We start from the raw sequence: 14200 nt of genomic DNA on the forward strand, positions 1-14200 counted from the left end.
TGACTCCTAAAGCCTTAGGAATCATTGATCATAATGGATATGAAGGCTGCACCTCTGCAAGCACACAGAGAGCACAGTGCCCTGTGAAAATACTGAGCTAACTCTCCAGGAGCAAGCCGCGTAGCTACACCTCGGTGGTGCCTAAAAGCCAATATCCCCTGCTGGTCAGTAGGGCTAATTGGCTATGGCAAAAAAAAAAAAAAAAAAAAAACTACAAACCAAACTGAAAAGACTGTGCTGCTCTAAGTGCCCAAGCCAGCTCTTACACTTCCACTTGATGCCATACTGGCTCATGTAGATGTAACCATAATGGTACATAAGCTCTGAATATGCTTTTAATATCAGAAAGTTATCAGTGATGTTGGGTCAAGTACTCTCTCGGAAGTAGACATGAAATGAGACTTTGGTGCAGTAACCTCCCTTGTTCTGTGAACACAGGGAAGTCCTGTGCCTTTATATCCCCATACAGTGAGATAATAGTGTGAAACAAAGCTTAGTGAAATTAAAGGAGTTTGAAGCAGGCCATATAACAATATTCCACACGTATCTGTAGTAACTCAACACAATATTGTCTCTACTGACACTGAAATTAAAGCTTACACCTTTTGTCTTGCAAAAACATCATAAACAAGAAGCAATCCCCTCTCAAACCAATTTCAGGGGAAAAAAAAGAAGTCTCTGATAAAAAATAGTGAAATATGCTTTTTTTAAACAAAAAGAAGTCACATAGATTCCCAAAATCAGAAGGGCACACTTTTTACCTGGAATTGTACAAGGCTGGAATTATGGCTGCCATATTGAAAGAAACCAGAGAGCACATTAAAGCTCAGCTGTGTTGTCCAGTAACAATTTCCACCTCAAGTCAAAGATGGTAACGGCCAGAAATACCCTGTTTCTCTTGGACTTTTTAAAAATTCACTTCCCTTGCAGAAAGAAGGGGCTCCTTCTATCTGAACAGGAGCAGATGACCTTTAGAAGGTTCTGCAGGAAGCTGGATTAGATGAAGCACTCTCTTTAGTCCAGAAAAACATCATGATTTGTTTGCCATTGAGTAGCTGCTCAAGTATCTTAATGCCTGCTTCTAAATTTACACAGGTTTCATTCAGCTGTCACTCAGCTGAAATGATTGCAACAGAGTAGGTGGAAGGTCTGGCTGACCAGTTCTAGACCTAGGAACAAATTCTGTGGAAATGCATTTTCAGCTGATGGTATCACAGAACAATGCAGCCCTCCCATTCTCACAGGCCATGTCTCTACAACTAATGCCCCATTTCTTTCAGTTCTTCCACTAATTCTCTTCTGTCTGACTACAGACGACAAATTGGAGCTCTTTTAATAATAAGGACCCTTATTTTATTTTATGAATACATACTTCTCATCCAATTTTCCTTAAAAAATAAGGTCCTAAAGAAAACTGGAAAATGTTCTAAATGCCCCCAAATGCCACTGATTTTACCACACTTGGAAATAATATAATATTACAGAGATTGAATTCTTCCATTATATTCATTACCTGAAAAATCAATTTATTAGCACTGGCTTCTCTTTATTATATATTTTTTTTTAATTGAGATGCATTATAGACAATGATGGTCTCACTGCTCTTCATAATGCTTCCTACACTATTATTAAAAGGAATAGCAGGTGTCCTCTTTAATTAAGATATTTACCAAATGCCTTGTCTATGCACACATGCTGTTTTACACAGAAATTTAAATAATCTTTTCCTCTAGAACTATGACAAATTTGGTAAAGTAATTATTGAAAGGTCTAACAAAATTTTAGTGTTTGCAAGTTTTAAAACATTAAACAAAAATGAGGTGTCGTTCCTGATGGTCAGGCACTGTGTTTAATCAATCTATTTGAAATCAGATGCAGAGTGATCAGCAGAGTATTTTGGAAAAGGGAAATGGATTTATACTGAACTTGAAAAAGGAACCACTTGTCTTCCAGCCACGTACACTTCAGAAATATTCCGATCGTCACCTGAAATAACATGGTCAAAACAGAGATCTGCGCTTAAATCTATGCAATGATTTAATTAATGAAAATTATGCAATCCATAAATGAGTTTTGGAATACACCATTTGCAGTGACTGTTTCCTAGGACTGTGAAAGTTTATTTGGAGAAAAATAGTCAGGGCTACCACAAAGATCAATGAATGTTTAAACTACCCGTGCTTTTTTTAAGAAACACAGCATTCAGCTGCTAATGTGTGACATGGGCTTTCTATATATTCAGTAGATTCAGACCCTGGAAACATTATGTATCTGTACAGAATTCATGTTGTTACATCTGAACTAACTTAGGTACCAGGCAGCAGTAAAGCTGGATTGCCTCAGCTATTTTCTCGAAAAGGCAAAAGCTGAATTGGAGTATGACACAAACATGGCCAGAAATACCACCAGTTACCTCTTGGTAACAAGGTAACAGGCAGTGTAGCTCTTGTTCCATACGATGCCCTGCAAAGAGTATCTGTTCTCTTAGCAGGGTAGAATTGTTTTGGTTGGGTTTTCTGTGTTTTAAAGGCCATCTTTTTTTTTGGGAGGGAGGGGGGGAGTAAAAAAATCCACAATGGTAACTGGTCTGCAGAAGTCCTTCTGAGTTTAACTGGTTCTGAACTGGTGATTAGCATGTCATTGTTAATTTACTGTGAAATATGATTTAGCTCATGCTGTATATAAATATAGGTGTGGTAATAAATATTACAAAGTGCATCTGATCATGCTGAACTATGTCCCAAAGAAAAAAAGTTAAACCACTCAGTTCTTATTCAGTATTTCTAAACAAACATTAATAAATACAAGTAAATGTATATTTTATGCAAATAAATACCAATAGTGACATTGTTTATACACATTGTAAATAACTATATTTAATTACTGTAAACAAATGTATATTTAATTATGTATAAATAAGTTCATTAATAATGTTAACATTAATTTTGGCAATTTTTTATATAGAAAACAAGAAGACAATTTTATGTGGGCAGAGATTCAGAACATACCTAGATACAGGAACTTCTGGAGAGTGTCCTAAAAAAAAGTGTGAGAAAACAAAATTCAAAAGTGTATCTGCTATCCTATATCATAATTACTTGAAGCATGAAAGAACTGATATAAATAGTTTCCCATAATATTCCTACTAGCAGTAAACCAAAACTTAATTTCCGTGTTTCCTCATAAGCAACTTTCAGTAAAGAGGCTGTACATCTTGGGAAGAAAACACTGCACAAGTTTGACAGTATAAACAAATACATGCCTAAAACATAGTACCTCCCCTTCCTATTTCTTAAGAGTTCTCAAATTCATTCATTTATTGAAAAATAAGAAAAAAAAATATTCATTCTTAAAGTTCCAAGAATTCTTATCTAAAAATGTTTAGACTTAAACGTGAAAATATTTTTTCCAGAATTATTTGAATTAGGAAGGTTTAAAGAATTTAATCTAATCCATATTATTGTGGTTTAAACAGACTAAGAAACAGCTACCTTACCACTTATGCCCACATAGAATCATAGAAAGATTTGGGTTGGAAAGGACCTTAAGATCATCTAGTTCCAGTCCCCCTGCCATGGGCAGGGACACCTCACACTAAACCATGCCACCCAAGGCTCTGTCCAACCTGGCCTTAAACACTGCCTGGGATGGAGCATTCACAACCTCCTTGGGCAAGCCATTCCAGTGTCTCACCACCTTCACAGGAAAGAACTTCCCCCTTACATCCAATCTAAGCTTCCCTTGTTTAAGTTTTAACCCGTTACCTCTTGTCCTATCTCTACAGTCCCTAATGAAGAGTCCCTCCCCAGCATCTCTATAGGCCCCCTTCAGATACTGGAAGGCTGCTATGAGGTCTCCACGCAGCTTTCTCTTCTCCAGGCTGAACAGCCCTCACTTTCTTAGCCTATCTTCATATAGGAGGTGCTCCAGCCCCCTGATCATCCTTGTGGCCCTCCTCTGGACTTGTTCCAACAGTTCCATGTCCTTTTTTATGTTGAGGACACCATAACTGCACACAGTGCTCCAAGTGAGGTCACACAAGAGCAGAGTAGAGGGGCAGGATCACCTCCTTCGACATATCTAAGTAAACAGTGACATTCAAAATAGAGACAGCAATCGGGAGTCTGGACACATCACTAAATTCAGGTTGATCATTACCTTTTCAAATCATAAGGGATTTTGCATTAAATGTGCCTATTGCATAATGTCAATACTTCTTACATGTTTGCATAAAAACTGTGCTTTCAACTCAAATAAGCTGTCTCAAGTTCTTTCTTAAGTTTACAACAGCAGTGCGGTCAAGGTAACCTAATCTTTATCTAGTAACAGGTGGCTATTTTTGAGTTTGAAGTCAAAGCACTAACTAAAACTAAATTGCTTTTTCTTGGCTGCCTTCTGTCGCTGCAAATAGATTAATTATCAGCTTGGGCTAAATAAGTATGCATTTTAAAATGTTACATGCAATTTTAGTTATGGGGATATGGGACAGTCACTGAGGACAGCAAGGTTGTAAAAAGCCCCAAAACAAAAAAAACAAAAACAAAAAAAAACCAAAACACTGGCCTCCTTTGCTGAATACAGACAGCAGTGGTATATTACATCTGATTCCTGTTATTGGAATAACTCCCAAGAGATTTATTCTGGCTGCATCACAGACCTTCCCCACATCCTTACTGGTAATTTTTTTGATCATTAATCCTGTTCTGATTACCTCAAAATTATCAGCAGAGAACAAGTCAAAAGGGCTGTCTGAAGCTTTCGTGTTGATTAGCAGTGCATCAAATTCTTTGCCAACCTCAAAGTTGCCAATCACGTCATCTAGTCCTAGAGCTGAGGATGAAAATAGAAGAGATCTTCAACAGAAAACTCTTTCCACCATCTGGAAGCACCTGGAAATTTACTTGAGGTGTTCATAAGAAAAATGACAAGAATTTCGATTAATACAATGAAAAACAGGAAAGCAAATTCAACAGTAAGTATGCTAGCATCTGAGTTCTTAAGTAACCTGTCAGTAAAAAAAAAAAAAAAAAAAAAAGGTATTTTGGTGACTTTCTGAAGGTCATCTTTCAAGGGTAAAAGAAATCTGAAAAAGAGTTTGAACCCCTCTTTTGATTTTTGTTCTTTGAATGTACTCCATTGATTTTATGTTGTTGCAGATGTGATGTATAGACCACTATCAGTTTAAAGGGTAACAATAATTGTTTGTATTGCAAAAAAATTAAAGCTCCAACAGGGGTAATAAAATGACATCACAGAAAGATTAAAGTATATAATACTAATGACCTTTCTAAAACAGTATTAGATTTAATTATTTAAACAGCTTAAGTAGCTTTGACAGTTTGTATATACCTATTATAATAGTTGCATGTAACAACATGATAATAACAGAGGTGTGCAGAGAGAACAGTTTAAAGTAATTGTCAGGAATAAAGAACAATGTGGTGTGGAAAAAAAATCATGGCCAGACCTGAAGTTTCATACCCACCTGTAAGGCTTGTTATTTCAAAGCTTTATTACAACCTCTAGTTCTCAGGTCCATAAACACTGAAAATCTACAGTTTCATCTTCAGCAGCTAGGAACTTGCAAGTGCTTGGAATACGTAAAAAGAGGCCTCTGTGTCTCCTTGGAAATTACTTAAGATATTGGACAAAGTATATGTGTACTAACACATGTTCTCCAATACTGCTGAGTTAAACTAAGTTATCAAAGGGGATAATACCTGCAAATAATTTGTTCAGTTGTTTTCAGGTTGCTCCCCTCCAACAAAAGAACTTCAGCCTCCAGTGAAGTTTGTGTGTGGCGGGAACTTCACAGTATTTTTAAAATGGTGAAACTCCTGCAAATGGTGAAATATTTTGACTACCTACGACTTTCAACGAAAATGATCTCATAGATGTACAAAAAGTAAGGTTTGCGAGCAGACTGCAATTTTTAGATTAAACACAAGGGGGTGACAAGTGCTTAGGAGTCTCGCAAAACAAAGACCCGCAACACAAATAATCGCCCATTTAAATCTCTGCAAACCGTACCTGTCCAGGCTACTGGAAGGCTGTATGAATAGTTTTTATTCTGTCCTCGAAAGTGACTTGGGAAGTAAAAGCCAGCTCAAAATCAGTATAAAAAAATAATAAGACTACTAAGTAAACCTAAGAACCCAGATAAAACAAGAGCAAGATTAGCTGGGAAGGGAAACCATGTGTGAGCTTGGGGTTTTAAAAATATTCCTTCCCATATCTCAGCTAATTTATTCCCACCTTTCATGAGAACAGTATATACTGTGAAAAAAACCCAAACCCTCTCCTTTTTTGTCCCCTGCCCGTTTTCTGGCTTCTCTCTTTCCCCATTACACCCTCTAGAAATTCAAATGCAGCCCTGAGAAGACCTGTTTGATGATATTTTCATTACCTCCTTCAGACTTCCATTAATTGTTCATGACGGTGTTTTCCAACAACTACAGGAAGACTTAGGACCAGTTCTTTAGCAGTTAGCTCATTTCTGCTATCTGAAATGGCATTAAATTTTTACTTACGTGTGGATTTGCTCTCTGGTAAATCATACAAGTTCTGCTAAAACTTTCCTAAGCATATAAATCTGGATCTGCATATGACCATGGCAAAACATGCCAGTGAACCAAAATAATTGATATACTATATGATGTACACTATATGAGTATATTATGCAGATGTAGTTATACCTTAAAAAATATTTTTGCATATCCTGCTTAAACTTTGTGCTTTTCTCTGACTGAGGAGTGATTTGCATGATGTTTTGATTTGCTGGAAAGACAGTGATGAACTGCCTCACTGAGAGCTACAAAAACAGAAACAAAATTAGAAACTAATGACAAACAGGATTCATGATTGTACAAAGGAATCTGTGGATGAAGCACTCTATAGGCAGATAGGAAAAGCCTCAAGCTCACAGGCCCTCGTTCTCATGGGTGACTTCAACCACCCTGACATCTGTTGGAATGACGGTATGGCCAGGCACAAGCAATCCAGGAGGTTCCTCGATTATGTGGAAGACAACTTCCTTCTGCAAGTAATAGAGGAACCAACAAGAAGAGGTGCCATGCTTGACCTTGTGTTCACCAACAGGGAAGGGCTCATTGGAAATGTTGCACTGCAGGGCAGCCTTGGTTGCAGTGATCACAAGATGGTTGAGTTTGAGATCCTTAGGACAGTGAGAAGAGTGTGCAGCAAGCTCACTGCCCTAAACTTCAAAAGAGCAGACTTTGGCCTCTTCAGGAACCTGCTTAGTAAGGTTCCATGGTATATAGCCCTAGAGGGCAGGGGGGGGGCTCAAGACTCTTGGTTGGTCTTCAAGGATCACCTGCTACAAGCTCAGGAGTGTTGCATCCCAACCAGAAGGAAGTGCAGCAGGAGGGCCAGGAGACCTCCTTGGATGGATAAGGAGCTCCTGAGGAAAATTCAAATGAAAAAAGAGTTTTGTAGAAAATGGAAGCAAGGACAGGCGGCCTGAGAAGAGTACAGGGATGTTGTCCAGGAAGATAGGGACCAGGTTAGGAAATCTAAGGCCCAGGTAGAATTAAACTTGGCTAGGGATATTAAGGATAACAGGAAGGGATTCTACAGGTACATAGTAAATAAAAAACAGATTAGGGATAACGTAGGCCCCCTCAAGAAGCTCTCGGGTGAACTAGCTACACAGGATTTGGAGAAGGCTGAGGTTCTGAATGACTTCTTTGCCTCGGTCTTCTCTAGCAAAGGCTCTGACCACACCACCCAAGTCTTGGAAGGCAGACGCAGGGACTGTGAGAATGGAGACGTTGGGCCCACTGTAGGAGAGGAATTGGTTCGAGACCATCTTAAAAATCTGAACATGCACAAGTCCATGGGTCCTGATGAAATCCATCCACGGGTCCTGAAGGAGCTGCTGAATGAAGTTGCTAAGCCACTGGCCATCGTATCTGAAAAATCATGCAGTCAGCTGAAGTTCCCAACGACTGGAAAAAGGGAAATATAACCCCCATTTTCAAGAAGGGAAAAATGGATGACCTGGGGAATTACAGACCAGTCAGTCTCACCTCTGTGCCTGGCAAAATCTTGGAGCAGATTCTCCTGAAAGGCATGCTAAGGCACATGAAAATCAACAAGGTGCTTGGTGACAGGCAGCATCATTTCACTAAGGGGAAATCCTGCCTGACCAATTTGGTGGCCTTTTATGATGGGGCTGCAGAACTGATGGACAGGGGTAGAGCAGTTGATGTCATCTACCTGGATTTGTGTAAAGCATTTGACACTGTCCCACACGACATCCTTGTCTCTAAATTGGAGAGACATAAATTTGATGAATGGACTACTCGGTGGATAAAAAACTGGCTGGAGGGCCGCACACAAAGAGTTGTGGTCAATGGCTCAATGTCCAGCTGAAGACAAGTAACAAGTGGTCTCCCTCAGGGGTCGGAGCTGGGACAGATTTTGTTACAACATCTTTGTCAGTGACATGGACAGTGGGATTGAGTGCATCCTCAGCAAGTTTGCCGATGACACCAAGCAGTGTGGTTCGGTTGATACGCTGGAGGGAAGGAATGCCATCCAGAGGGACACTGACACACTTGTGAGGTGGGCTGATGCCAACATCATGAAGTTTAACCATGCCAAGTGCAAGGTCCTACACCTGGGTGGGAGGAATCCCAGACACAGGTACAGGTTGGGCAGAGAAGAGATTCAGAGCAGCCCTGGGGAGAAGGACTTGGGGGTGCTGGTCGATGAGAAAATGAACATGAGCCGGCAGTGTGCGCTCGCAGCCCAGAAAGCCAACCGTATCCTGGGCTGCATCAAAAGGAGTGTGACCAGCAGGTTGAAGGAGGTGATCCTGCCCCTTTATCCTGCTCTTGTGAGACCTCACTTGGAGTATTGTGTGTAGTTTTGGTGTCCTCAACATAAAAAGGACATGGAACTGTTGGAACAAGTCCAGAGGAGGGCCACAAGGACAATCAGGGGACTGGAGCACCTCCTGTATGAAGACTGGCTGAGAAAGTTGGGGATGTTCAGCCTGGAGAAGGTAAGGCTGCATGGTGACCTCATAGCAGCCTTCCAGTATCTGAAGGGGGCCTACAAGGATGCTGGAGAGGGACTTTTCATCAGGAGCTGTAGTGAGAGGACAAGGGGCAATGGATTTAAGCTTAAACAGGGGAAGTTTAGATTGGATATAAGGACGAAATTCTTTCCTGTTAGGGTGGTGAGGCACTGGAATGGGTTGCCCAGGGAGGTTGTGAATGCTCCATCCCTGGCAGTGTTCAAGGCCAGGCTGGACGAGGCCTTGCGTGATACGGTTTAGAGCGAGGTGTCCCTGCCCCTGGCACGGGGGTTGGAACTTGATGATCTTAAGGTCCTTTCCAACCCTAACTATTCTATGATTCTATGATTTTAATTGCACGTCTTCTCCTCTAAGAGCTGGTTGCTGAGAAAACAAATTTCCAATTGGTGTGATAAACACACTAGCAGTAATGATTAAGAAGTCTGAGGATCTTTGCAAAGAAAACGTACAGCCCTGAAAAATCATTAAGATTCTATTGTTAAAGTCTCAACATCAATTTGAGTACTCCTCCGCAGTGAGCCTAGCATGGGTATGAGAGACTGAAGGACCTCTCTCCCCAGATGCAATTTTAGATGCCATCACTCTGGCACCAGAAATTCTGTGAATTCAGCCACCTTTTAAAGAGAGGGAGACTTAACATCAAGAAGAGCTGTAGTTCTCTAAAGAAATCTTAAAGAAATTTTTTCTTACCTTGGCTTCCTCCCAGAGTGGCAAGTTGAAAAGCTTCTTCAAGAGTTAGTCCTGTTTCATTCACTTTATTGATCTGAAGGCTATTGGATGCCATCATTGTTTTCCTGATGGCATCAAGCATAGAAGCTGAATATCCACCAGCAACATCTAGAAGAGATCAGACTCTTAGAAACAAGCTTTGGGAATAATTCTCTGGGTTAAACTTACATGATCTTTAATTAAATGTTACAAACAGATGTGTTAAACACAGACAGTTTTACTGCAAAACACTGTCTCTGAATGTGTAATTTCTAATAAATCTGGTCTCACAGACATCAGGTAAATAGAACACAACACAGAACCTAGAACACAGTATCAGAAACCTGAACAGTTATTGTTCAAGACATGTTTATTCTCACAACAGAAAGAGAACTTTCTTCATTTTTTGTTTTCTTTTTAAACAATTTTAGAACCAGCTCTAGATTTCCGTACTCCAGACTTCACTACTCTAGAAGCAGTGAAAAAACAAAAGCAGGTCCATAAGCTGGAGACATGCTGTCTTTCAAATACAGACAAGGAGGCACATTTTTGCATCCCACAGTGATTTCCAGAAGTAAACTACTAACCTGTGCCAAGGCCAAGTTTCACATTGTTTTTCAGGACCTTTTGCACATTTAAGACACCACTGCGCAACCTGGATTGGAAGAAGAAATGTGTTCTGCATGAAACTTGCAGAGAAAGTTCAGGAAGAATAAGGCTGCACAGCTGTTCATGACACGGGATATCAGAACATGTGCAATAGCTTTGGTTTATTAAACTGGGCCGAATATTTGCATTCATACACCTGAAAGATGGGGTTTAAACATTTAAAACAAAGGCAGTTTTTCTCAGTTTAAATCTCCCAGTTTTATAATTATTTGCTGAAAACAAACTTTCAGTATACCCATGAAAAAGTCCAAATATGGTGTAAAATATATTCCAGGAGATGGGAAGTCATATCACGAGCTTCAGTAAGTCAACACAAACAAGATACTGATTATGTTAAAAGCAAAATTACTGTTAACATTTAGTACAGTATCCTGGCTGGATACCACACAATATCTCATTTCTGCTTAATAGAAAAAAGACTATATAGCACATTCCCATTTCCTCAAAACCTATGCATACTTTGGAAGGGAGATGGCCTGAATTTTCAATTAATAGAACAGTCAGAAGGAATGAACATTAAAGAAATAAATATTTATTTATATAGAGAGACATAGATATGTATATGACTATGTTGAAAGATCACAAGTCAGTCCAGGTCCATGCAGAAGTGGAGCATAAATGGTCATGCTCAATCCAATATGTCAGTTCGGGTGGAACAGAATAGTATATATATATATATATATATAGTACATGTACAGAATATGTAGTAGCTGTATAATAGTAGGCTGAATTCAGGGTACTATGTGAACAACAGCTTGATTTAATTGTACACATCTTTTTCTTAACTTACGAAAAATTAGAATTGGGACAATGTGAAATTGCAGCTCCACGAAGACTAAAAAGTTTCAGCTCTTCTTCAGAAAGATAACAGGCATGAGCCATCACTGTCTAAAGAAAAACAGAATCACCAATTTACTCAGTATTGCATTTATTTCAGAGCCTGTGATTTTTGCTGCATCTCCTTTAATAGCCAAAAGGACACCTGTTACCACCAAGGGGAATTAATGCACTGCTCGAATGAAGCTCTTGAGAGGGGAGAAGCTCTCATTAACTTCAGTACGCCTGACATATTCACTGTCTCAGCTTTTTTTTTCATTTATTAACCTAAGAAGATAGGGTGCTGACTCTTGCAGTGCCTGCTGTGACCTAAAAGCTTCCAGGAACAAAAGCAAGAATTCCCCAGTTGCCGTAATGCTGCAGTAATCTAACAATTTATATTTTGTAGCTAACACAGATTTTAAGTACCGGGGCTAGGAACACATCAGAGAGAATGGAAGATGTACGTACTCTTACATGTTTCCCATTGTCTCTCCAAAGGTTTGCACCAGGTATACATATACATGGAATATTAATGGAATATATATATATATACACACACACACATATATATACATATATATGGAATATTCTTTAATTAAAAGAATCTATTTTTTAATGCAACTGATTAATGACTTTTCTTTCTTGGCCTGCATAACTGACTTTAAAAGTAAGATCACAAGCAGTATACACAAAAGACAGAAGTATAGGGTAGTATCATTTAATAGGACATAAACCAATTATTTCTAGACAAATCTAACTGTAATTACCTCATATGCCAAATGCCTACTCGAAAAGCAAGAGCTCTGTTAGGCCTTGCAATCTGCCAATAACAATGAGAACAGTACAGGACCTGTTTCCACTGAGCATCCCCTAATAGCACTGTAGCTATCTCCCTACTTATCTATCTCCCTACTTATCAAGCTCAAGTGTAATTGAAGATGAGATGAGAATAGCCGCATCTTAAGGACATACATATTAGCCGCTGACCTGTATCTCTGCTGATCTGTACTCTTTTTCAAAAAGAAGGAAATATTTCACCACAGCTCTGAAAATCATACTTTCAAAACAGCAACAACAACAAAAAAATATGTTGCCTTAGTTTTGGTGGTTGGGGAGGAGGAAATGTCTGCAGTTTTGTTATTACGCTTGTGTTAATCGAATGCCTGAAAGCACTGGTAACCCTAATTTTCAGCGACTTTTCAGTGTTACGCATATAAAAGTCTGACAGAATTAAGGCTTGGTTTTGCAGAGCTAATATTCTCTTTAGGGTACTGAAGCAACAAATCAGCAAGCATAGGACTGCATGAGAGATCAAAAGTTAATGCTGTATACATATTAAAGTAGTCCATACTGAATTCTCAGATGAAAAGGACTGTAAATAAGTAACTTACTAGGGTACAATTTCAAAGAAAGAAATGAGTGTTCAATAGCTAATTGTCAAGGAGTTCCGAGCTGCCCTTTGTGCCTCGGAAAATTCTTTCCTAAAATTTTAAATCAGTTTGACTGATGTTTCGGCACTCCGACTATAGTTAAGCTGTTCATACTCACTCTTGCATGGGCTCTCCACTGTCTGATAAGCACCAGTAAGTGCTTGGCACTCCAACCTGTACTTAAGTGGGGGGTGGTTCACACACAGAACACAAAGAGCTGCTTTTCTGTAGGAAACTGCCAAAAAATTAAGCTGGTCCTACCATTACACCACAGAACAAAACTTCCAGTGTGTAAGAATATTGTAATATAATGACAACTGGGTACTGCCCAAGAATTGCAGCTCCTACAATATCAACTTTACCTAGTTTTCTTCTAACCCCACTGTCCTAATTCTTTCTGGAGTCCTTGGAAAATGGATCAGGAAGCATAAAATACCTTTATTGTTCATCTGCCCTAAAACGACTAGGAAAAGTGTGAGCTTGTCTAAAGTTCCAATAACTTCATCAACATCTGTGCAACAAAGAACATAAAAACCAATTTACTTTAACCTAGACAACAGAATCACAGAACAGTTTGGGTTGGAATGGACCTTGAAGCTCATTTAGTTCCAATCCCTCTGCCATGTCAGGGACACCTTCCAGAAGATCAGATGTCACTGACTTTGAAAAAACAATAGAAACTTTTCAGGTACCTACAGTTACCATCATATTGTCTACATAAATCTAAGCTATGCTGTGGAAGTTTTTATGCAGCTACCTTGCTGGTAAGCAGCTTGTTTTTATCATATAATTCAGTGTAATTCTGGTAGGCAGGAAACATGTTCTCCACAAGTTTGAGTTCTTCTTCATTTTCACTTATGTGACTCTGCAATAAGAAAATACACAGGAATGAGTACTTCAAATAGCATTCAACCTGTCATTACAACCTTCTGAGCAACCTACTGTGCTAAACATATAACAACAGAAAGTAGTATTTGTAAAGCCTACAGTTAGATTTAGTCCTTGGTTTTCTTGTTTTTTATGGGAGAGATCCTTGGGACCCAGAGGAGAACCTCCATTTGTTTCTTTAAAAGTGAAATGAGATGGTATGCCTTGATTGTCCGTCACAGCAGTTTGGTGACAGGATGACCCACTTTCAACATAATAAGTAAAATAATACAGATAACTATGAGGTAAAAGAGAAAAGCAGCCTATCACACAGTGCACCCTTGGATCAAGGCAACATATAGGTACCTGCTCCATGTATCTTCAGATGGGCTGATTAATTCCTGGTCTGATGAAATAAAAATCTGATCCTCCTGTACTCCCACTGGTGCATATATTTTCAAAATTCCCAGTTTGTAATGACAAAAAATCCTCATGTAGGATATGTTTAAAACTGTATATGCTTAGAACTGTGCAATCAAAAAGAAACATCTCGAAGTTTCAACAGACCTGAACACTTCTGAATTTGTCTTTATTAGACAGAAGAACTTCATAATACAGAAAATCATACAGCAATATTAACAAT

General features: G+C 39.1%; 1 protein-coding gene across 7 annotated transcripts in view; it reads right to left on the reverse strand.

Annotated features, from left to right (window-relative positions):
* Window positions 1–233: 233 nt before the first annotated feature.
* GDA (guanine deaminase) overlaps window positions 234–14200 on the reverse strand; it is a 31481-nt gene continuing 17514 nt past the window's right edge. For 6 of the 7 annotated variants that reach the window (XM_061352207.1, XM_061352202.1, XM_061352201.1 and 3 more), the window contains 7 exons: window positions 13448–13555; window positions 11232–11329; window positions 10360–10427; window positions 9755–9901; window positions 4712–4830; window positions 3009–3036; window positions 234–1986 (listed from right to left, as the gene is read on the reverse strand). In XM_061352207.1, the coding sequence (XP_061208191.1) occupies window positions 1916–1986; window positions 3009–3036; window positions 4712–4830; window positions 9755–9901; window positions 10360–10427; window positions 11232–11329; window positions 13448–13555 (639 nt within the window). In that variant the 3' untranslated portion in view covers window positions 234–1915. The remainder of the gene's footprint in view (window positions 1987–3008; window positions 3037–4711; window positions 4831–9754; window positions 9902–10359; window positions 10428–11231; window positions 11330–13447; window positions 13556–14200) is intronic. The other variant, XM_061352204.1, reaches the window with a different exon arrangement.

This window comes from Neopsephotus bourkii, unplaced genomic scaffold (genome assembly GCF_033783945.1).
Source record: "Neopsephotus bourkii isolate Nb327-2 ecotype Australia unplaced genomic scaffold, CSIRO-AGI_Nbou_v1 NB_633, whole genome shotgun sequence".
NCBI lineage: Eukaryota > Metazoa > Chordata > Aves > Psittaciformes > Psittacidae > Neopsephotus > Neopsephotus bourkii.